Genomic DNA, 25580 nt, shown 5'->3' with positions numbered 1-25580 from the left:
ATTTTTTTAAAGATGGGGTCTTACCATGTTGGCCAGGTTGGTCTTGAACTCCTGGGCTCAAGCAATTCTCCCGCCTCGACCCCTGAAAGTGTTGAGATTACAGGTGTGAGCCACTGTGCCCTGCCAGTTACTTTCATAATATACCTTCAAGTAACTTATTTGAATAACTGCTGATTCAAAGCCTCAATTTAATGGTTCCTTTTTAAAGTAGTTTGCTAGCCCAGGATAAAAGTATCAACTGAATGGCTATTTCTTGGTTCTTCCCTGGAACCCCTAAATAAGTAGAAGTAAATGTTGCAGATATACTATACTTATGGTACATTCTTTGAGACTTTTTGTTCTTGTTTCTAAAGGGATCAGGTTCTTCTGAGGATGACAGCACTAGGGATGGGAACTGTAATGGTAAAACTATAGTTAGTAGTGTTTGAATGAATGTGACCTTTGTGGATAGCTAGTGCAGTACATAGGTATGCAAAATGATGAGACCCAGCTTTACTGATGCTAAGATTTTCTCAGACTAATGCCATCATCATCCTTTTTAACCCCAAAGGAGGAGTTGATAATTTCATATTTAAGCTGTTGATTTTTATGTTTCTTGGAATGATCATTGATATTTAAGTTGCTTTCATCATGTGTTTCCATAACATTCTGTTCTTATCTCTTCATAGTATGTATCATTCTATAAAAGGTAATGGTATGGTTACTGATTTCTGTTCTCCACCAGATGGTGTACTGCTTGAGGAAAGGTGCTGTTACCTTTTTCCTTGAGGAAAAGGACTGTATGCATTGTATCTGCATTGCAGTGCCTTAGATGTGATAGGCACTCAGTTTGTTGAATGAGTAAGATGCTGATCTTCATATTCTGTATAGTTCTAGAATTACTATAGTATTTTCTCACAATAAAAATCCCAAATCTTATGAAAGCATTTATTTATTTATATATACAAGTTAAAAATTCCAAATAGTACTACAAGAATATACAGAAAAGTAACTCTTTCTAGCGGTTACCCAGATTTCCACAAATTGTCTTCTGTAGATCCACCCTCTGTTAGTAGTTTCTTGAGTATCTGTTTAGAGATAATCTGTGGAAAAATATTTATACATGTATATCTTTTTCACTTTATTTTCCACAAAAACAGATGCAGAGGACTCTGGGGATGTACCGTATTTTATTTAATCAGTCCCTTATCGATGGTTATTTAGGTTGATACTTAATTTTTTCTCTTACAAATAATATTTCTGTGAACACCCTTGTATACACTTCTTTGGGAATACATGCCATTATATATGTTGTAGGATAAATCTGTGCAAGTAGAATTACTGGTTCAAAGGATATTTGCATTTAAAATGTTGGTAGCTAATGCAAGTGTCATTCAAAGAATTGTTCCAACATTTATTCCCACTAACCTGTTAAGGTACCTTTTCCCTTATATCTTTATGAACACAACATATTAGTGAACTAATACATTGTTTAGCAAATTGTTCTTTTAATTTACATTTGAGTCATTTTTCATAGACTTAGGTGTCAGTTTTTTTCTAATCACAACTTTTGCCTATTCTTTTGGGTTTTTGGTCTCATGTGTAGATTCACTTAATCTGCATTGTAAGGTAACTAGCCTTTTGTCATATGTCTTGAAAACTTTTTATTGATTTGTTATTTGTATTTTGACCATATGGTATATTTTTCTGTTTAGACATTTTTATGTAGTCAGATTTATCATTTTCTTTTATGACTTTGAGTCATAAAAGTCAAAAAAGTAATTGAGTTTTATGTAATTCTTAGAAAATCCTTCTTGAGGATCATAAAAATTTTCCCCCATGTTTACTCCTAATGAGTACTTTTATACGTTTTATGATTTCATTTTAACATTTAATTATTTGATTTATTTGCAGTTTGTTCTAGAAAGTGAAGTAGTGAAATAATTTTATATTTCAAGATTATTTCCCATTTGTTCCAATACCTTTTGTTTTGAATTATCCTTCTTAACCACTTTGAAGTACCATTTTTGTCATATTCGTGTAGTATGGGTGAAATATTTCCTCTGCTTTTCCATTTATCTGTCAGATCACACAGAAGTATCAGATTGTTGTGCTATAATTTTTAAATACTAGCTAGATGGCTTTTCCAGAAGTATTTTTCTTGGCTATCTTATGTGTGTATAATTTTCTACCTCATCTTAAAATTTTTTTATCTTGTCCCCTCTCCCTCTGTTGGAGTTTTAGTAGGTTGCATTACATTTATGGATTAATTTTGGGGAGAATCGAAATACTTTTGGTGTTAACATTGTGTATTTTTCCATAAACACATGGTTTTTATTAACATGTATTTAAAAAAATTAGCATATAATTAGGTGAACTAGAGACTTTTAAAAATAAATATTCTAGCCTCCTTGAAACATACTGAATTATACAGGTATTTGGCTCTCTCTTTTCAGTTGATAATTGACTGAGAAAGAAAGCTAAGTCTTCCTGCTTTTTCATTTCAAAAAAAAAATTGTGTTGAGAATGAAAAAAATATTCTCTGTATTCCTGTAGTAGGAGCTATAGCTGCCAAATACTGGATTTTTTTTAAAAAAGCAGTCTCTTTACATAGGTGGCCCTCTACCTTTCAAAAATAATTATTTCTTTAATAGCTTGTTCTTTTCATTGATGGAATTGTTACCACAGATACAGAAAGTTTATAAAGTTTTGTTGTTCAAGAGTTTGGAGTTGCTGCTTATATTGGTGGTCTCTTAGAAGTTCAGTATTAAGAAAAAAATTAATATGTTCCTTTTTTTTTTTAAAAAAAAAAAACTAGGCCTAGTGCTGAGTAAGAGGACAAGAAAGATGGATAGAGGTTGTACTTATGAGAGGTACAGGTAGCAGATTAAGGAAAAAATACAAGCCCCTAGTTATAAAGAATTTTCTGCTCTTAAAACCAGAGGAGTTTTGTGATTGGCCTTATGGGACATATTTACAGATCTCTGAACTGCTTTTGTGGAAAGAGAGAAGCTTGCTTAAGGATTCCAGGTCTGCCTACATGTTCTTTCTCCCCAGTTTTGTAGGTTGGTTTGTAAACTCGCCTAATTGGAAGGTGCCATTATTAAGTTCATTTATCTCAGTGCCCTGGCAACCCTAGATGGAGGTGACCTATGACCTAAAAGCATGACAACTTTTTTTGTTTCTAAGCTACTAGAGGTTTTGATCTCAGAAAATAAGGGAATTTACTTTTATTTATTGTTTTCTTTTCTGAAGAGGTTACCAAAGATGCTTGTATCTATGATATAAATCCCTTTCATAAATATTGTCTTTACAACTTCTCAGTCTCAGTTCATCAACATCATTGTTAAATTATGGAAAGTTTTATTTTACCAAATTCTGATATTTTAATTTTGTATAAAAACCAAATTTTATATAAAATAACTTGATAAAAACTTTGTTAGATGCTTTTGCTTGCATAGGTGAATTATTGGAAATCAGAATATAGAAGATCAAGTAAGTATTTCATTATATTTTATAGGCCATCTGTACTACACACAGATCGGCCATAAGGATTAGGGCTATAAGACATCACTTTTGAACAAGGACTGAGAAACTGCTACCTACAGCATACCTTCTCATTTACCCTCTTATCAACCAAACTCACTCTTGTTCCCTTATTAAAATTTTGTTAATGAAACATGTTGTGGGGCTATGGTTAAGTTTAACATTGATAGAATCAAACGTATATATTTTAATGGACTACTAAAAGAGTTGAGGGTAAAACTGTGTTTAAAATGGCTTCAATACAATAGAATTAGTATCAAGCATCCAGCTAATGTTCACATTTCCATTTATTTATTTAGAGATGGAGTTTCGCTCTTGTCACCCAGGCTGGAGTGCAGTGGTGTAATTTGGCTTACTGCAACCTTCACCTCCTGGGTTTAAGTGATTCTCCTGCCTCAGTCTCCGAGTAGCTGTGATTGTAGGCACCCAAAACTACACCTGGCTAATTTTTGTATTTTTAGTAGAGAACGGGTTTTCACCATATTGGGCAGGCTGGTCTCGAACTCCTGACCTCAGGTGATTCACCTGCCTCGTTCCCCCAAAGTGCTGGTGTGAGCTTTACTGAATGTCATAAATGGTCTTTTTTTTTTTTTTTTTTTTAACAGTTAGAATCAGAATTCAAGTAAGGTCCACATGTTACAGTAGATCAATTTGATTTATTAGTCTTTTAATCTGTCAGCAGGTCCCTTGCTTGTGGTCTCTCTCTCTCTCTCTCTCTGCAGTTTATTTGTTGAAGAATGCCCATACACTTTTTTCATTTTAATGTTTTTATTAAGATATAATTTACCTGCAGTAAAATGCACAGATCTTAAGTTTTAACAGTTTCATATTTTGACAAATGCATACATTTATTTAATCCACATCCCTGACAAGATATACAACATTTCTATCATCCTAGAAAGATCTCTTGGGTCCTCAGCAGTCAGTCCTTCAATTCGTTGCTCTGGTTCCTACCTCCTACACCAATCCCAAACAACTACTGTTTTGATTTCTTTCATCATAGATTAGTTTTACGTATTTTAAAGCATCAATCTGTATGAATGGAATCGTACATTTTGTGCTTGGCTACTTGCATTCAGCATGATGCTTTTAAGACTTACTAATGATGCTGCAGGTATCTCTAATTTGTTCCTTTTTACTGCTGAGTGGTATTCCATACTAAGAATATAGCACAGTTTAATTATTTATTCACTTGTTGGGCGTTTGGATTATATTTTTTGGTTACCATGAACAAAAGAATGCTGTGAACGTTCTTACATAGACATTTTTGTATGCATATATTTTCATTTCTCTTAGGTAAATACTTGAGAGTAGAACTGCTGAGTCATGGGGTAACTATATATTTAACTTTATAAGAAGTTGCTTAACTGTTCCCCCAACCACTTCAACCAGCAATGTGTGAGAATTCTAGTGGCTCTACATTTGCACCAACATTTGATATTGTCAGTTTTTTGATTTCTAACCATTTTAGTGGTTATGTAGTGGTTCCTCATTGTGATCTTAATTTAGATTTCCCTAGTGACTAAAGAATTAGAGGACTTTTACATGTCCTTTATGTGTATGTTTTCTTTGGTGAAGTGTCTGTTCAAGTAATTTGCCCATTCTTAAATTGGGTTGTATGCCTTTTTTCCTACGTATTTGTAAGAGTTATCTCTATATATTATGGATACAAATCTTTGGTCTGATACATGTGTTGTGAATATATTCTGCTAGTCTATAGCTTGCCTATTAATTTTATTGATCATTTCTTTTGATGAGTATAAGTTTTTAATTTTGAGAAGTCATAATTACTTTTTCTTTCATGGTTAGTGCTTTCTTTGTGATGTCTAAGACATTTTTGCCTACTTCCAAGATTGTGAAGACACTTTGTTTTCTTCTAGAAGCTTGATAGTTTTAGCTTTTGTTTGTCTTTATCCATTTTGAGGTACTTTTTGTCTATGGTATGAGTTACCGTAGATCCAGATTTGTTTTTTTTCCATGCATATAATATCCAGTTTTCCCAGCGGAGTTTTTTGAAAATATTTTTCTTTTTCTATTGAATTGCTTTGATGCCTTTGGGAAAAAAAATTGACCATTTGAAGTGTGTCTATTTATATACATCTATTTTGTGTTATTGATTTTTCTATCCTTATGCCAATACTTCATTATTGTAGCTTTATAGCAAGTCATAAATTAAGTAGTGTGACTGCAAGTTTGATCTTTTTTCAAAATTGTTTTGTGTTTTCTAGGTATCTAGTATTTCTGCATAAATTTCAGAATCAGCTTGTTCATTTCTATAAAATTCCTGTTACGAATTTGATTGGGATTGCATTGAATCTTTAACTTAGTAGGGGGGAATAAGTGACATCTTAGGATTTGAGATTTTACACTATTTCAAAGGTAACAAGTTAGCTTGTCATATAGTTTCATGGATGCTGGCAGAGGATATAAGATGCCTGGGTCAGAGGCAGAGGACCTTTATTACTCACAGCAATGACAGTAGCCAGAATATTAGCATTTTCTTGTGCTAGTTCCCTCAGCCCCATTTCACATGGAGCAACACTGAGATGGCTGAGTGAGATCTGCACCTGTAGCAGGTTGTATTATAGGACAGAAATCTTAAGCTTAGGGAAACAAATCTTTTGTGTCACACAATAAACATGGCTGCTTGTTGCTGAAGAAGAAGAAACTAGCTCTGTTTTCCGAGGCTGGTCACAATACAAACATTTTTAAAAGATAGGAACATAGGGAAGATGTGTAAAAACACAATATACTCATAGAGAACTGCTTCCTGACACTCAACAATATTAACATCTTTCAACCCATGACTGTGCTATCTCTGTTGTTTAGATCATCTGTAATTTCTCAGCAGTGTTTTTCAGTATAGCAATTTTGTGCATCTCTTGTTAAATTTATGCTTAAATATTTTATGTTTTTTTGTTATAATAAGTAAATGATATTTAGAAAATATTTTCATTTTCCTTTTGTTGCTACTATATGGAAATAGAGTTAAGTTTTGTATACTGTCTTTGCATCTATCCTATATCCTTGTAAATTCACTACCGGGTTTGGTAGGGTTATTTTATTTTGAATCCTTAGGATTTTCCAACTACACAGTCCTGTTGTCTATAAGTTAAGATAGTTTTACTTTTCTCTTCAGATCTTTACGAGAAGCCTGGTAGATTGCTTGTTTTACGCAGAATCTTGAGCGAATGCATTAGTCTTTCATCTTTAAGTATGATGTTAGCTGCATATTTTTTCCTAGATATCCTGACTCTTAGGTTGAGAAAGCTTCCTTCTATTCCTAGTTTGCTGATAATTTTTATGATAACAGGTGTTGAAGTTTGTCAGATAAGTTTTTGACATTTGTTGAGATGATCATATGGTTTTTCTTTTTCGGGCTGTTGTTACTATAGTGAATTTCATTATTTGATTTTATAAAATTTTTTTAATTTTTTTTTTTTTTTGAGACAGAGTCTCGCTCTGTTACCTGGGCTGGAGTGCAGTGGCACGATCTTGGCTCACTGCAACCTCTGCCTCCTGGTTTCAGGCGTTTCTCATGCCTCAGCCTCCCGAGTCGCTGGGACTACAGGTGCACGCCACCACACCTGGGTAATTTTCGTATTTTTAGTGGAGACAGGGTCTTACCATGTTGCCCACGCTGGTCTCAAACTCTTGGCCTCAAGTGATCTGCCCGCCTCGGCCTCCCAAAGTGCTGGGATTACGGGCATGAGCCACTGCTCATGGCCTATTGTTTGATTTTGAATGTTAAATCAATCTTACCTTCCTGGAATTAAACCCCATTTGGTGATTATTATACTTTTTATGAGTTGCTGGATTCAATCTGCTACTATTTTATTGAAGATTTTTTGCATGTGTGGTTATAAGGAATAATATTATATAAATTAATTTTAATTTTCTTGTAATATCCTTCTCTGGTTTTGGTGTTAATGCATAAATCTATAAAAATTTTGGGGAAGCGTTTGCTTTTCCTTTATATGCTGAAAGAGTTTGTGTAAGGTTGGTACTATTGATTAGATGTTTTATAAAATTCACTAATGATTATGTACTCCATCTGTGCTTGGCGTTTTCTTCGTGGAGGTTTTAAATTACAAGTATAGTCACATAGGGCTATTCTGATTTTTGATTTCTGCTTGTGTCAGTTTTGGTAATTTGTGTCTTTCAAGGAATGCATCTATTTCATTTTGATGACTGGGTATAAAGAAACTTGTCTATTTCATTTTGATAAGTAGACATCAAGGAAATTGTCTACTCATCTAAGTTGTCTAATTTATTGCCATGTATTTGTGCATAATGTTCTCTTATGTTTTTAGGACCTACAGTAATAGTCCCTCTTTTATTTTCAATACTTGCTTCCTCTCTCTGTCTCTCAGTCTCTGTCTCTCTTGATCATTTTAGGTGATTGTCAATTCTGTTGATCTTTTCAGGGAAGCAACTTTTTGTTTCATTGATTTTTTAAAATCTGTTTTCTATCATTGGTTTCTGCTCTTCACTACTTATTTTCTTTTACTTGTTTGGATTTAACTTGCTCTTTTAAAGTGGAAGCTTTACACTTTGATTTTAAGCCTTTTTTCTAAAAGCATTTAAAAGCTATAGATTTCTCTCTAAGCATTACCTAAGACCATTTTATCTTTTTTTTAAAATTTCTTCAGTTTTTTTTTTTTTTTTTTTGAGACAGGGTCTTACTGTGTTGTCCAGGCGGGAGTGCAGTGGCGTGATCATGACATGTTACAGCCTCAAACTCCTGGGCTTGAGTGATCCTCCCACCTCAGCATCCTGAGTTGCTAGAACTAAAGGTGTGCACCACTACACCGGCTAATTTTTAAGTTTTCTGTAGAGATACGGTCTCACTGTGTTGTCCAAACTGGTGTCCAACTCCTGACCTCAAGTGCTCCTCCCACTTTGACCTCCCAAAGTGCTGGGGTTATAGGCATGAGCTACCATGCCTGGCCACTGTTGCTTTTTTTTTTTTTTTTTGAGATGGAGTCTTGCTCTGTCATCCAGGCTGGAGTGCAGTGACGTGATCTCGGCTTACTGCAACCTCTGCTTCCTGGGTTCAAGCAATTCTCCTGCCTCAGCCTCCTGAGTAGCTGGGATTACAGGCACGCGCCACCATGCCCAGCTAATTTTTGTATTTTTAGTAGAGATGGGGTTTCACCATGTTGGTCAGGCTGGTCTCGAATTCGTGACCTCGTGAGCCACTGCACCCGGCCCACTGTTGCTTTTTAAGGGGACTGCAATTACAGGTATTTTAACTCCTTGATTGTCTCTCAGCACTGAGGCACTGTTCCTTTTTTCACTTGCGCTTTTCCCTTGCTGTGTTTCAGTTTGGATAATTTCTGTTGATCTTTCTTTAAGTTTGTTTATCAATAAATCTTTTTTCTGTATTGTCTAAACTGCCTTTAAGTTCATCTAGTGATTATTTTTTTCAGTTAATATAATTTACAGTTCTAGCATCTCCATTTGGTCCTTTAGTCTATATTTCTCCACCAAGATTCCCTGTCTCCTCTATATGTCTCTTTCTGTACTTAATATCTTAATAGCTATTTTAATTTTCATTTTAATAATTTGCTAATCCAGGCCAGGTGTGGAAGTTCACGCTTGTAATTCCAGCACTTTGGGAGGCTGAGGCTGGCAAATCACTTGAGGTCAGGAATTTGAGACCAGCCTGGCCAACATGGTGAAACCCCGTCTCTACTAAAAATACAAAAATTAGCTGGGTGTGATGGCGGACACCTGTAATCCCAGTTACTCAGAGGCTGAGGCAGGAGAATTGCTTGAACCTGGGAGGTGGAGGTTGCAGTTAGCCAAGATAGCCCCACTGTACTCCAGCCTGAGAGACAGAGTGAGACTCCACCTCAAAAAAAAAAAAAAGTGCAAATCCAACATCTACGTTATTTGTTTGTTTATATTTGCTATTCTTTCTTATTTATGGTCATATTTTCTTGCTGCTTTACATATCCAGTAGTTTTTTATTTTATACTGTATGTCATGGATTCGGTGGTTTTAACTTTGTTCTGGCAGGCAGTTAATTTGCTGGAAAATCATTTTGATCCTTTCAAGTTTTGGTTGTAAAGTGAGGGTGGGTCTAGAGGCGGGGGTCTGCAGACTTACAGGGCCAGTTAGAGTAAATATTTTAGGCTTGTGGGCCATACAGCCTTTGTCTAAACTGTTCATCTCTGTTTTTATTGTGCAAAAGTAGCTATAGACAGTACAGAAGTGAATGGGCATGGCTGTGTTCCAATACAGTATGGGCTCATGAGCCATGGTTTGCTGACTCTTGGTCTAGAGTGTCCTTTAGGCTTAGCGTAGTCCTGCTTGAGGTGTTTAGTGAGATCTTTCCTCTCTGCCTGGTCAGAATTTTTAGGTCAGGTCTTCCAGCACTTTCTGACCTTTGATATAATCCAGTTAGCTTGCAGATCTACCATAGGTTTCTTGGCTAGGCTTTGCCGAGTCTTGTGCTGTGCACATGCAGCGTAGTATTCACCCAGAGGTTTAAGAGGAACCCCTATCCAGATTTTTGGAGCTCCTTTTCTGTGAAGCTTTTCTTTGTATGTTACCCTGTCCCACAAATTCCAGACAACTCCTCAGTCTCCTTAGCTTAGCAAGAGTTTGCCGTGTTCTTGGGCTTCTCTCTGTACTGTAGACCAGAATGTGCCTTCAGACAGAAAGCAGGGTAGTCATCTCGCAGGTTTCCCTTTCCTCAGAATTCACACTGCTGTCCTGCCTCTTGTCTGTGTCTCAAGATAGTTGCTTCCAGTATTTTGCCCATATATTTAGTTGCTTATATTGGAAGAATTAGTCTGTTGTAATTAATCTCATAGCCAGAAGCAGAAGTTCTGTGGTTTTAAAATGCAGGTTTTTTCTAGTATTATCATTAGATACGATTTAAATGCCTGTGTTTTCTCATATGTGAAATGAGGTAAGAGTAGTACCTACCTTACAGGGTAGTTTTGAGAACTGAATGAACTTCTGAAACATATGTGCCGGCTCAGCACAGTACCTGTCCCACATTAATGTTTCCATAAATGTTGTTATGTTGTAGAATAGAAGCAATTGATCAATGCAATATTTCTGCTACTTACAAGGTATTTACTGGGTGACAATTTACCTTGTTTGAGGTGAACAGACTTGAGGGGCTGATACAGTGAGAAGGATTGTACCAGTTGCACTCGTACATAAACACATCCTTCAGATGAAGCATATCTTATGCTTTGAGGAAGCCTAGCTAAAAAATAATAGTAACAAAGCACAAAGACTTGGGAATTAGATGTTTTGAATTCTGACCCTCTGGCCTCCTAGCTCTGTGACTTAGGGCAGGTTGTTACTTCTTTTTTCTTTTCCTCTCCCTCCTTCACAACATTTTGAGGTGGGTACTGTTATTATCCTTACTTTACAAATTTCATGAGGCACAGAAAGGCTAAGAGTTACACCGTTATAAGTGATGGATTTGTGATTTGAACTTAGGCGATTCAGTTTCATGACCCATGATTGCCTTATTAGGAGTCTGAGCTGTATTCTTGAAGGCCCAGAAGATAACTATTCTGGATTTTTTTTTTTTTTGAGAGCTTTTAGAAATGTAGTACGTGTTTTATGGTTAACTCTGGATTTAATCCCATTTTACAAAATGAAGATTTTTCTTTTTTTCTTAAACATAATGAATCTTTGAAATACCAATTTGAAAACTTTTTTACTTAGAAAAATTCCAGGAATATAGTTTTTATTATAAGAGATTACTGTACTAGGTAAGAATAAGAGTACAGTATATTAAAAAAAATACTTCAAAATTATGGCACAAATTTAGATGTAGTTTGTTTTCCCACTAATTTTAAAAATAATACGTGTTTCTAATTCACTTTCCAGATAGACAAGCCTCTGAATTAATGGCTTTTAACTATATTGTCTAGATAAAAAAGGCAACTATTTTGTTAAGAATTGGCTAACTCTTATTTAGATGGAGCAGCTGTGTAATTATTTGGTTTTGCTCTTTGACCCTCAAATTTCAGTTTTATACAAGCTAATAATTCATTATTTTAGCTGAAGGGAACTTTCCATCATTTTACAAATGAGAAACTGTAATTTAAGATCACATAGCAAGTAATCTTTTAAAAACGTGTACACATATATATGCACTTTATTTAAAAATCTTATAAGCCATTATGTTACTCCTTTGACTGGATAGCCCGTCCTACCTATTGCTCTAGGTTGGAGGAAACCCTTTTAAACACACATCATAAATTTCCTGTCATCGCCCTCATCTAAGAATCCTTTAAATATGACATCATGCCCAGTATATATTTATCTAAAATATATAGGGCCTTGTGAAATTAGCTCTCCTAATTCATTAAGGGTAATACGCTTGGAAGGTAAGTCCATATTCATGCTAGCTACATCTTTTGGACTTTTATCTGTTTTGATCAGCCTTGTCTAGCTTGTCCATCCAGATGAAATTGTCTAAATTTATTAGGTTCAATCTGTTCAAGGAATATTACCTTCCAGTCATCTCTCAGGCTCTTTCAAATTGTCTGATGGTAGAGGCCTTTCTCTAGTGTAAACTGTAGAAGATCTTTAGCTTAGTGAAGAGGAGGCCTCCCCCTCTACACTTTTGGGTATGTCTCGTCAGGTGGGACGAGAGACTGAGAAAAGAAATAAGACACAGAGACAAAGTATAGAGAAACAACAGTGGGCCCAGGAGACTGGTACTCAGCATACCAAGGACCTGCACCAGCACCGGTCTCTGAGTTCCCTCAGTTTTTATTGATTATTTTTATTATCTCAGCAAGAGGAGTGCAGTAGGAGAGCAGGGTGATAATAAGGAAACGGTCAGCAAGAAAACATGTGAGCAAAAGAATCTGTGTCATAATTAAATTCAAGGGGAGGTACTATGCCTGGATGTGCACGCAGGCCAGATTATGTTTCTCTCTGCCCAGACATCTCAGTGGAGGGCAGTTTTTCTCCTATCTCTGAATTGAACAAATGTACAGTCGGGTTTTATACTGAGACATTCAGTTCCCAGGGGCAGGCAGGAGACAGTGGCCTTCCTCTATCTCAACTGCAAGAGGCTTTCCTCTTTAGTCCACCTCAGCACAGACCCTTTATGGGTGTCTGGCTGGGGGACGATCAGGTCTTTCTCATCCCATGAGGCCATATTTCAGACTATGACATGGGGAGAAACCTTGGACAATACCCGGTTTTCCAAGGCAGAGGTCCCTGTGGCTTTTCGCAGTGCATTGTGCCCCTGGTTTATTGAGACTAGAGAATGGTGATGACTTTTGCCAAGCATACTCCTTGTAAACATTTTATTAACAAGGCATGTCCTGCACAGCCCTAGATCCCTTAAACCTTGATTCCATACAACACATGTTTCTGTGAGCACAAGGTGGGACAAAGTGGCTGGGGCAAAGTTACAAATTAACAGCATTTAAGCAAAGCAATTTTTCAGCTGCAGGTCAAAATGGAATTTCTTGTGTCTTCCCTTTCTACATGGACACAGTAACAGTCTGATCTTTCTTTCTTTTCCCTACAGCTTAGGGTCTCCCAACTGCAGGTTCAAGATGACATTGTACAAAGTTAATATTACCAATATAGAGTGTGTTAGTTAGCTTGGGCTGCTGTAACAAAGTACCATAGGCTGGGTGGCTGAGCAGAAATTTATTTTTCACAGTTCTGGAGGCTGGTGAGTCTAAGATCAAGGTGCTGGCAAGGTAGATTTCTTTCTGAGGCCTCTTCTCCTGGCTTATAGGTGACCACCATCTCACTGTGTGCTCATATGACCTCTTATGTGTGCCTGGGGAGACAGGGAGCATGACAGCAAGCTCTCTGGTGTCTCTTCCTATAAGGGCACTAATCCCCTCGGCCCAGGGCCCCCCCCTCCGACTGCATTTAACCCTAATCACCTCCCAAAGTCCCCATCTTCAGATACTGTCACATTCCAGGTTGGGGCTTTAACATGAGTTTTGGAGGAGATATAAGCTTTCAGTTCTGTAACATACAGTGATTAAGGAAATGGGCTCTGGAAACGAATTGCCTTAGTCTCTCACTAGTTGTGTATACAAATAACAAGTAGCCCTCACTTAGGTTAATTTTAAATAACACCAATAATAGTGTCGTCCTAAAGGCAGTTAATTATTATTTTTTTTTTGTATTTTGGACTCTGGCATTTGGACGTTGGCACAGGACTAATGTCTTCAAAGAACAGGGCACAATGACTGTAACAACTTAGAATGTAAGAGAAAATGCGTAATTCTTTAAAAGTGTTTTTCTAAATTAAACATACGCCAGTAACAAAAGATTAAACATTTGTAGTTGTTAATTTTATTCAAATTCAGCTTTTTATTTTTGGCTTGAATAGAACAAGACAATTTACCTATATGAAAACCTGAGTGAAAGCTTTGGATGTGATACATTAAGTAGAACAGTATTTTAAAGCCACTTTGATTCATAAGTTTCTTTAACATAAACAGGTTGTATTGCGTCTTGAAAAATGATAGGTTCTATGGATAACATTTAATTAACTTTATAATATATACGATGATTTAACCTGAATTAATGGCACTACTTTTTCTGACTTCCTTTTGATCTTGGCCCTTTCTCTGTAAAGTTTTTTGTTAACTTATTACAAACTGAACCCTGGCTTGCTCCTCTGATCTTTAGTCTCCTTTCAGTCTGTCTTTATTTCTGCTGAGGTTATATTCTATTTGTTTTTCAGATGAGACCCTTTTTGCTCTTCCTGCTGCATCTGAGCCTGTGATACGCTCCTCTGCAGGCAAGTTTTTTTCTGCCAGCCTTTTATCCTCTCTGTATTCTAACTTTAACTTTTTAGTGTGTTAACTCTATGCAGAGTAGCTTGGATTTACTAAAAATTAGCATGGTTCCAAGAATGTCTGTCTACTGGAAAAGTTGAAATTTGCATTTGATATGGTATGCCCAAGGGAAAAATGAGCAAAATCCGATGAACACTTGGAAGTACATAAGGAATTCTTGGACCCTTGAATTACATTTACATATTTACAATTCCCTTTCTCCAAATATAGTTTGAGTATAGCCAGAAAGACTTTCCTGTAAATAAATACCAGTCTATGGCATTTAATTACCCAGTGCCCCTTCTTTCCTATACTGTCACTCAAACTCTTTTCGCAGATATTCTTCTCTTCTCTAAAACTAGCTCTTAGTATCTTAGTTGATAACATTTGAGGTTTACTCAGACTTGATTTGTCTTTGCATAGCATGTAATTGCCTCTGTAGCCATGCATATGTTATATTTACAGTAGCTTAATATTTTCAGTAATGATTCAAGTCTACTCTATTGTTACTTATTAATTGCTATTAACATTTCATTTTAATAAACAGTAAGTCTTTACTAACACTATTTTGAATCTGTCATAAAACTTGCATTAACTCTGAGAACACTGGCATTCTCTAACTTTCCTTTCTGTCCATGGTCACAGAAAATATTATGGACTTGAAGGAGCAGCCAGGTAACACTATTTCGGCTGGTCAAGAGGATTTCCCATCTGTCCTGCTTGAAACTGCTGCTTCTCTTCCTTCTCTGTCTCCTCTCTCAGCTGCTTCTTTTAAAGAACATGAATACCTTGGTAATTTGTCAACAGTATTACCCACCGAAGGAACACTTCAAGAAACTGTCAATGAAGCTTCTAAAGAGTTCTCAGAGAAGGCAGAAACTCCACTTGTAGATAGAGATTTAACAGAGTTTTCAGAATTAGAATACTCAGAAATGGGATCATCATTCAGTGTCTCTCCAAAAGCAGAATCTGCCATAATAGTAGCAAATCCTAGGGAAGAAATAATCGTGAAAAATAAAGAAGAAGAGAATTTAGTTAGTAATAACATCCTTCATAATCAACAAGAGTTGCCTATAGCTCTTACTAAATTGGTTAAAGAAGAGGATGAAGTTATGTCTTTAGGAAAAGCAAAAGACAGTTTTAATGAAAAGAGAATTGCAGTGGAAGCTCCTATGAGGGAGGAATATGCAGACTTCAAACCATTTGAGCGAGTATGGGAAGTGAAAGATAGTAAGGAAGATAGTGATGTGTTGGCTGCTGGAGGTAAAATCGAGAGCAAGTTGGAAAGTAAAGTGGATAAAAAAGGTTTTGCAGATAGCCTAGAGCAAACTAATCACGAAAAAGATAGTGAGAGTAGTAATGATGATACTTCTTTCCCCAGTACACCAGAAGCTATAAAGGATCGTTCAGGAGCATATATCACATGTGCTCCTTTTAACCCAGCAGCAACTGAGAGCATTGCAACAAACATTTTTCCTTTGTTAGGAGATCATACTTCAGAAAATAAGACCGATGAAAAAAAAATAGAAGAAAAGAAGGCCCAAATAGTAACAGAGAAGAATACTAGCACCAAAACATCAAACCCTTTTCTTGTAGCAGCACAGGATTCTGAGACAGATTATGTCACAACAGATAATTTAGGAAAGGTGACTGAGGAAGTAGTGGCAAACATGCCTGAAGGCCTGACTCCAGATTTAGTACAGGAAGCATGTGAAAGTGAATTGAACGAAGTTACTGGTACAAAGATTGCTTATGAAACAAAAATGGACTTGGTTCAAACATCAGAAGTTATGCAAGAGTCCCTCTATCCTGCAGCACAGCTTTGCCCATCATTTGAAGAATCAGAAGCTACTCCTTCGCCAGTTTTGCCTGACATTGTTATGGAAGCACCATTGAATTCTGCAGTTCCTAGTGCTGGTGCTTCGGCGGTACAGCCCAGCTCATCACCATTAGAAGCTGCTTCAGTTAATTATGAAAGCATAATACATGAGCCTGAAAACCCCCCACCATACGAAGAGGCCATGAGTGTATCACTAAAAAAAGTATCAGGAATAAAGGAAGAAATTAAAGAGCCTGAAAGCATTAATGCAGCTGTTCAAGAAACAGAAGCTCCTTATATATCTATTGCATGTGATTTAATTAAAGAAACAAAGCTTTCTGCTGAACCAACTCCAGATTTCTCTGATTATTCAGAAATGGCAAAAGTTGAACAGCCAGTGCCTGATCATTCTGAGCTAGTTGAAGATTCCTCACCTGATTCTGAACCGGTTGACTTATTTAGTGATGATTCCATACCTGATGTTCCACAAAAACAAGATGAAGCTGTGATGCTTGTGAAAGAAAATCTCCCTGAAACTTCATTTGAGTCAATGATAGAACATGAAAATAAGGAAAAACTTAGTGCTTTACCACCCGAGGGAGGAAAGCCATATTTGGAATCTTTTAAGCTCAATTTAGATAACACAAAAGATACCCTGTTACCTGATGAAGTTTCAACATTGAGCAAAAAGGAGAAAATTCCTTTGCAGATGGAGGAGCTCAGTACTGCAGTTTATTCAGATGATGACTTATTTCTTTCTAAGGAAGCACAAGTAAGAGAAACTGAAACATTTTCAGATTCATCTCCAATTGAAATTATAGATGAGTTCCCTACATTGATCAGTTCTAAAACTGATTCATTTTCTAAATTAGCCAGGGAATATACTGACCTAGAAGTATCCCACAAAAGTGAAATTGCTAATGCCCCGGGTGGAGCTGGGTCATTGGCTTGCACAGAATTGCCCCATGACCTTTCTTTGAAGAACGTACAACCCAAAGTTGAAGAGAAAATCAGTTTCTCAGATGACTTTTCCAAAAATGGGTCTGCTACATCAAAGGTGCTCTTATTGCCTCCAGATGTTTCTGCTTTGACCACTCAAGCAGAGATAGGCGGCATAGTTAAACCCAAAGTTCTTATGAAAGAAGCTGAGAAAAATCTTCCTTCTGATACAGAAAAGGAGGACAGATCACCATCTGCTATATTTTCAGCAGAGCTGAGTAAAACTTCAGGTAATCCAATCTATATGCATTTTGTGCTTTCATACCACTTTTTGACTTAGGGAACATTCCACTACATTTTGTGTTTTATGTTATGTTTATAGTGTCTAATATGTCACATTGATAAGAAGTCTTCTCCACTTTCTCACTTAAAGGTTTTAGTGGTTTTTCTAACTCTTGCACTCAGCATTCACCCTTAACTTTTCCACACAGTTACACTTTTATAATGCACTATGGAACTATTAATAGAAAATATTTTTGTTTATAAGAATTGACTTTAGTACCTATTTATTTATTTATTTCACTTGTTTTTCTTGATAACATGAAGAGCAAGAGATACTAAAATATTTTCAGATGTGTTTTTGTTATCCCAGAAATTATCATATTTAATTTTTAAAGAACATTTCTGTAGCATGTTTTAAATATTTCAATATAGTATAGTACTTTTCCAGTGGTAGGTATAAAGTTAGGCATATTGAGTGTAGACTTTTTGTTGAAAAGTATAAATTGAGTTATGCTATTATGAATTATTTTGAAAAGTACCAATTCTCCTTTTTTTCTTTTGACTGTCCATTTTACACATACCTGATTTGCATAAGGTGATTTGCACATGTGCTCTTTATTAGTATTCTGATTTGGCTACGTTTTCTCTAAAATAGTGATTAGGATAAATTTACTGAATATGCTTACGTATGTAAGTGCTGGTGCTTCAGCAGTACAGTCCAGCTCATCACCATTGGAACAGTGGTAGACCAGTTGCTGTAATGTAAGAAAGAGGAGATTATGAACATTGAGGCAGTGGGATGAGCACAGAGACATAGGACTTGGTGTTTGATGGATAAGGACGTAAAAGATGAGGGGAAGAAGTAAAGATGACCCCAGGAACCCTGGATTTCATTCTTGGCATGTGCACATGTATGGATGGCAGTATGAGAAACTGAGATAGGGAACATGAGAGATTAAAGTAGATTTAAGAAGGAAGATACAAATTCGGTTTTGAATATGTTGGTATTGATGTACATACCTTTAAGATATCCAGTAAGTTATGGATATTATACATATGCAGCTCTTGAGAGAGATCTTGGCTGTATGTGTCTGTCGTGGGCTTAGAGATAGAAATTAAAGCCCCAGATATCAACTGGGGAGAATCAAGAGAAGAGGACTACTTGAAGGTGGAAGGTCAAAATTATCAAATACTAGAGAGAGGTCAGTTAAGGATTGCAAGTTGGTCAAAAAGGAGGGAAGGTGTTGGCATGACAGCGGCAAATGGTGTGGTGTGCTTGGGCATGGCTAGGATTGAGAAGTGAATGAGATTTGAGCAAATCAGTAGTAAATGTTGATTACTCTTAAGAAGTTTGAGTGTTTTACTGGAGAAAAATTAAAATATTAGCAAGCAGGAAGGAGAGTATGTGGTGCAGGAAGGGCCTTTTTTTTTTTTTTTTTTTTCTTTTTGTTTCTTTTTTTAAGATGAGAAGGGGAAAATCTGATTACAGGTGCTGGCAGAAAGTCAGAAGGGGATAGGGAATGTGCTCCCTGGTTCAGGTGGAAGAATTAGCATTACAAGGAAGGATACAGCTTTGATTGTAGTGAGTGGAAAGGAAAGTGTGGGTATTCATACTGTTAGGGTTTTGTGGCTGAAAGTTGAGGGAATTATTTGCTGGTTTATGTTTATTCTTTAAAGCAGTATGTTCATTTGCTAGGAATGAACTAGGTCATGATTGGGTGGAAGAGGTCTGCAATACCTCTGACTAGGGAAACCAAAGGCATTGTATTAGGAGCCTAATCAAGGTTGAAAGGTGGTCTAAATGGTGGGGTGACTTTTCTTTGACTGTGCCAAACAACCTAGGTATGGATTCAGAGAAGGCAAATGGTTGTAGTGACTCAAGGATGTGTTTTGGTAGGTGGGCCCTGTGGAAGGACAGTAAGTCAAGAAAGTCGAGGCTGATAGTGAGAGAGTAATTTGAAGTGATGGACTGTGGCATCTAAGTTGAAGGATGTGAATAGAAAAAGGTAGGAGAGGTAGGAGGAGAGTAGATGGTCAGTGAACTCAAGGCCCAAATTAGGTTTAAGAACCAATAGTAGTAGGAATAAATACATGCCAGAATGATAGGAGATTGTGGTCAGAGTAGGGGAGAGAGAGAAAGAATGAATGCGCGGGATAGCAGGGTGTGTGTATGTGTGTGTGTGTGTGTGCGTGTGTGTGTTGGATGTTGAATTTAGAATTTCAGAGAAATAGCAGTTCAGGTTGATTATAATGGCCAGTGATAGGCCATGAGGCAAAGGCCTACTGTGTAGTCAGATTAGGATTGCTAGAGGTGAGGTCAAGTAAACTATGAGGCTGTGATACTGGATTGCACTTCTACCTAACATTGAAGTCACCCAGGATGATGGCAGGACTAGGGGTGGAGAGGAAGACTGGGGTAAGAGTCTGTGGTAAAGGGCAGTGAGGTAACTGGAGGATGGTAGATAGAAGAAGTGAGGAAGGATAGAGAATGACATAGTGGAATAGCCAAGACTTTTGCCCAAGGCCTCTGAAATAAAGTTTGGTGAGCAGTGGGTACTGACCTCCCCCCGCCTCCCTTAGGTGTGTAGAGTATGAGAGAACGATTGAGCCTTCATTTAGCAAGTTGCACAGGGAAAGCAGTATCCTCAAGGAAGAGCCGGGTTTTAGTGAAGATGAGGTAAAGGCAGGAATGTTCAGTAAAGAAGTTGAGGATTAGAGGAGCTGGTTCACAGTGGAAGGGGGGTTTCAAACAGCACAGTAAAATGGTTTAGGAGGGAAGAGTAGAAAGAAGGGTCTCAGAAGCCCAGAGCAGTGTGGTGATGACTGGTGAAGAGCAAGGAGTAATCAGTATAGCAACGCCTTTGAAGTCTCCCTTCCCCACCAGTGCTCCCTCCCGAAACTTAAAGCTAGCAGTTCTCTGGTAGATGTGGCCCTCAGGAATTTCAGTATTTCAGGAGTCACCTGCTTCTTGGATTGTTTTTGTTAAACGTGGGAAATCTATAGCCTAATAGTTTAGAAGAAAGGGAAGAAAAGGGGGCATTGCCGTTGAAAGCTTAATGGGGATGGTGGAAGAAAGTGTAAGCAATGCTTGGGCATTCTCTTTTAGAATATGTTTATCTCCCTTCTCTGAGAAAATTGGTATTTCCTGCCTTTTTGACTTCACCTTTTTTGATATTAGTTATCATAGCAACTTACTAGGGAATAGAGAATTATTTAGAACACCCAGTATATGTATTCTACAAAAGTTACATATAATGGGAAGGAAACCCAGTATTACTGTAATGAAAACAATATAGGTGACCTGAGGTTTTAGTCTTGACTATACCATTGACAATCACTTTGTTTCTCTACATGTCAGTTTCCTTTTCTATAAAAGGAAGGGTGGATTAGCTCAAGTCCTTGCAACTTAATAATTTTCTTGACTTGATTATATAACAGGCATCTGTTAAAAGCAGGTAAGTAGTGGCTGAGCTTGGTGGCTCATGCCTGTAATCCCAGCTCTCAGGGAGGCAGAGGTGGGAGGATGGCTTGAGCCCAGGAGTTTGAGACCTGCCTGGGCAATATAGCAAGACCCCGTTCTCCAAAAAAAAAGGAAAAAAAAGACCCCCCCTCCCCAAAAAATAGGTGTAAAATCAGGTAAGAGTTGCTTTAACATGCTTATATCAAGCACTATACGAGATTTTTTTGGGGGGTGGGGGAGGGGAAAAGATGAAACTAAGACGAGGTTTTGCCCTTATGCAACTACAGCCAGCTGGTGTAGACACACTGTTGAGGACATAGTTAAACATTGTGTAGTGAGGATAGGTACTTACCTCTCTGTCTTCCTGAAAGTGAAGTTTAAGTGTACCGAAGTCAAATGTACCAAAATACAGCAATGGTCTTATAAAACGTAAGGGAAGCTCTCTTATCAGATGGCTTAAAAGTTTTTTGCCATCTCTAATTATGAAATACTTAAGTGTGTTTTTTAAAAAATTCTGGGTCATTTTAATGTGTATGCATTTAAACATTAAAAGTATTAAATAATAAAATACTAATTTCCTCAGATCATTTATTATCTCATATGTTCTTCTTTTGTTTTTTTTGAGACAGGTTCTTGCTGCGTCACCCAGGCTGAAGTGCAGTGGTGCGATTATGGCTCACTGCAGCCTCGACTTCCCAGGGTCAGGTGGTCCTCAGCCTCCCAAGTAACTGGGACCACAGGCTCATGTCACTATGCCCGGCTAATTATTTTTGTAGAGAGGAGGTCTTGCCTTGTTGCCCAGGCTGGTCTCAAACTCCTGGGTTCAAGGATCCTCCTGCTGCTGCCTCTCAAAGTGCTGGGATTACAGGCGTAAGCCTCCAGGCCTTTCCTGTTCTTGTTTTCTTAAAATGACATTTTGTAGGCAGAAATCAGTTTTAGTTTTAGGAAGAAAGACTGATTTTGCAAGAGAGGTGAATAAGGTATTATGATGCAGATGGTGCTTTATTAATTTGGAGGAGTCAGGTTTGTCAAGAAACTAATGAATTCTGGTCTTCTTCCCCCCTCCATTTATAAAGAAATGTGTGACAAACTATATTCTTACTATTGGAATGTAAATACTGATTTTTTTTCTCAGTAATATCAATGAATGTTCTTGGCATTTCCCCAATGAATGTTATTGGCATTTTTTTTTTCCAAAAATTGATTGGCTATAGATATGTGAATTAATTTCTGGGTTATCTATTCTGTTCTATTGGTCTGTGTTGCTGTTTTTATGCCAGTACCATGCTGTTTTGGTTACTACAACTGTGTAGTATATTTTGAAATTTAGGAGTGTGATTCTGCCAGCTTTATTTTTGTTCAGGGTTGCTTTTGCTTTTTGGAGTCTTTCGTGGTTCCATACAGATTTTAGGATTTTTTTCCTATTCCTGTGAAGAAGGTCATTGGTACTTTATTAGGAATTGCATTGAATCTGTAGGCTGCTTTGGATAGTACGGTCCTTTTTTTTGGGGGGGGGGCGGGGAGACGAAGTCTCTATCTGTCGCCCAGGCTGGAGTGCAGTGGCGCAATCTCAGCTCACTGCAAGCTCCGCCTCCCGGGTTCATGCCATTCTCCTGCCTCAGCCTCCCAAGTAGCTGGGACTACAGGCGCCCACCACCATGCCCGGATAATTTTTTTTGTATTTTTAGTAGAGATGGGGTTTCACCGTGTTAGCCAGGATGATCTTGATCTCCTGACCTCGTGATCCGCCCGCCTCAGCCTCCCAAAGTGCTGGGATTACAGGCGTGAGCCACCAGGCCCGGCCTAGTATGGCCATTTTTTAACAATATTAACTCTTCTGATCCATGAACATGGAATGTCTTTCTTTGCATTTGTTTGTATCCTCTTCAGTTTCTTTCATCATTGTTTTGTAGATTTCCTTATAGAGGTCTTTCATCTCCTTAAACTTATTCCAAGGTGTTTTTTTTTTTTAAGCTATTGCAAATAGAGTTTCCTACTTGATTTCTTTTTCAGCTAGTTTATTGTGTATAGATGTGCAATAATTTTGTATATTGATTTTATATCTTGCAACTTTACAGAATTTACAAGGTTTTGGTAGTCTTTAGGTTTTTCTTTATGTAAGATCATGTCATCTGCAAACAGGGACAATTTGACTTCCTCCTTTCTAATTTGGATATCCTTTATTTGTCTTTTGCCCAATTGCTCTGGGTAGGACTTCCCATTTCCAGTCTTTATTTTTTATAACATTAGCAGTTTTTTTTTTTTTTTTTTGGTAATTATTATACTTTATGTTCTAGGGTACATGTGCACCATGTGATGGTTTGTTACATATGTATACATGTGCCATGTTGGTGTGCTGCATCCATTAACTCATCATTTATATTAAGTATATCTCCTGATGCTATCCCTTCCCACTCCCCCCACCCCACAACAGGCCCCTGTGTGTGATGTTCCCCTTGCTGTGTCCAGGTGTTCTCATTGTTCAGTTCCCACCTATGAGTGAGAACATGTGGTGTTTGGTTTTCTGTTCTTGTGATAGTTTGCTGAGAATGATGGTTTCCAGCTTCATCCACGTCCCTACAAAGGACATGAACTCATCCTTTTTTATGGCTGCATAGTATTCCATGGTGTATATGTGCCACATTTTCTTAATCCAGTCTGTCATTGATGGACATTTGGGTTGATTCCAAGTCTTTGCTATTGTGAATAGTGCCGCATCAAACATACGTGTGCATGTGTCTTTATAGCAGCATGATTTATAATCCTTTGGGTATATCCCCAGTAATGGGATGGCTGGGTCAAATGGTATTTCTGGTTCTAGATCCCTGAGGAATCGCCACAGTCTTTCACGATGGTTGAACTAGTTTACAGTCCCACCAACAGTGTAAAAGTGTTCCTATTTCTCCACATCCTCTCCAGCACCTGTTGTTTCCTGAGTTTTTAATGATCACCATTCTAACTGGTGTGAGATGGTATCTCACTGTGGTTTTTGATTTGCGTTTCTCTGATGGCGGGTGATGATGAACATTTTTTCATGTGTCTGTTGGCTGCATAAATGTCTTCTTTTGAGAAGTGTCTGTTCATATCCTTTGCCCACTTTTTGATGGGATTGTTTGTTTTTTCTTGTAAATTTGTTTGAGGCAGTTTTAAAGAGCACAGGGCCTCTCTTTCCCCCCCTTTATAATAGAACATTCCTCATAGTGGATTTATCTGATGTTTCCTAGTGATTAATTTGAGGCGATGAATTCATTTACTATATAGATGGTGATGTGTCCCTCTCATAGCACCACTTCTAGAATTACCTGCTATTCATCAGTCCCTCACTGGTTATGTTAATTTTGACCATCTGGGCAAGATGGGTTCTGATTTCCTTATCGTATAATTACTGTCTTTGTTTCTCCCTTACAGATAATAAGCAGTCTGAGGAGTGACACTTGAACGCATGCAGATATCCCACTCCCTATCAAAATTTGCCCCCCGATTTAGTAAACCATTGATGATTCTTGCTTGATCCAGTCTTTACCATGAGAGTTGAAAAATGATTTTTTTAACCCATTACTCCCTGTACATTTTTCTGTTGACCCTCAGCATTCCTGTTTAAGCAACAGACCCCCATTTCCATTAATGAATTAATTAGCTGATTAATTATCAGTATGGATCCATGAATTTCCATTTTCTTTCCAATGGTTTATGATTCATTACTGAACTTTATTATTTTGGTGGTAAATTATTCCATATTTTGAGGGTTCCTTCAGGTAGGCTCAGGGACATGCAACCTTCTTTCTTTGGGGTTGGGAGGGGAACATCTTACTTTCTAGCCTAACAAAATATTGTAGGCCTGTTTTATGCTGTGTCCCAGCCCTGGAATCAGCAATTTCTCCAAGGATCCCCGATTCCTTTTAATGTAGAGTGAGAGGTCATTTTCTTAATAGTGAGGTATTAAAGATCAAAAGCTAGATGCTAGTTGTGGTCATTGCTACTGTGGGGATCTTTTCCATTTTAACCTTTCAGTGGATAAAGCTAGGAAATGCTTATATATATACATACACATAAACATACACATATACATAAGAAATGAGTTCACACCGATACCTCTGATTCTAATCCATTCTCACAGGTTTTGTTCTTTCCTTATTTCATATTTGTCTCTTCTTTTATAGTGAGAACCCTGGTTCCTAAGACCACCAATACATTATTTATATCCAATCCTTTAATACACCTATAGGAGTTTTAGAATTCTTTTTTCATATCACTATAATTAAAAAAACTTGATAAAAGAGTTCTGGATTGTTTGCAAGTCCCTACTCCGCAACCGTGCCTAAAGTGGAATGTGTATAGTCAAATACATTCTTCACAGATTACTTGTATTAGTTCGTTCTTTTTTCTTTTCCCTCCTTCTGTCTCCCACTGACTAATGGCTAAGATATTCATTTGAAATACAATTAGCTTCATTTGTTTCAGTTCTAGATTTTCTTTCTCCCAATTTTAGATTTTTAACTGAGAATTTTAAAGTGTTGAGAAAAGCTGAATTCTTCTCATTTTACCTGGAAGGGGAAGACTATCCTTTATGGAACATCTTCTAAACACAAAGCAGTTTTCACATATTTGTTTCATTTAGGTCTTCACCATAATCTGTAAGAAGGAACCATTTTGGCCGGGCGCGGTGGCTCAAGCCTGTAATCCCAGCACTCTGGGAGGCCGAGACGGGCGGATCACGAGGTCAGGAGATCGAGACCATCCTGGCTAATACGGT

At 37.4% G+C, this 25580-nt stretch overlaps 1 protein-coding gene across 11 annotated transcripts in view; it reads left to right on the top strand.

Moving 5' to 3' along the window:
* The window catches only part of RTN4 (reticulon 4), a 179172-nt gene that overhangs the window by 106846 nt on the left and 46746 nt on the right, over nt 1-25580 (top strand). For 8 of the 11 annotated variants that reach the window (XM_025354529.1, XM_025354528.1, XM_025354524.1 and 5 more), the window contains 2 exons: nt 14234-14290; nt 14973-17375. The exons of 1 other annotated variant lie outside the window; for it this stretch is intronic. In XM_025354529.1, coding sequence (XP_025210314.1) covers nt 14981-17375 — 2395 coding nt within the window. In that variant the 5' untranslated portion in view covers nt 14234-14290; nt 14973-14980. The remainder of the gene's footprint in view (nt 1-14233; nt 14291-14972; nt 17376-25580) is intronic. 2 more of the 11 variants (XM_025354531.1, XM_025354530.1) reach the window with 2 other exon arrangements.

This window comes from Theropithecus gelada, chromosome 13 (genome assembly GCF_003255815.1).
Source record: "Theropithecus gelada isolate Dixy chromosome 13, Tgel_1.0, whole genome shotgun sequence".
Lineage (NCBI taxonomy): Eukaryota > Metazoa > Chordata > Mammalia > Primates > Cercopithecidae > Theropithecus > Theropithecus gelada.
Note: the sequence above shows the minus strand (reverse complement) of the source record. Positions and strands in the feature narration are given on the sequence as shown.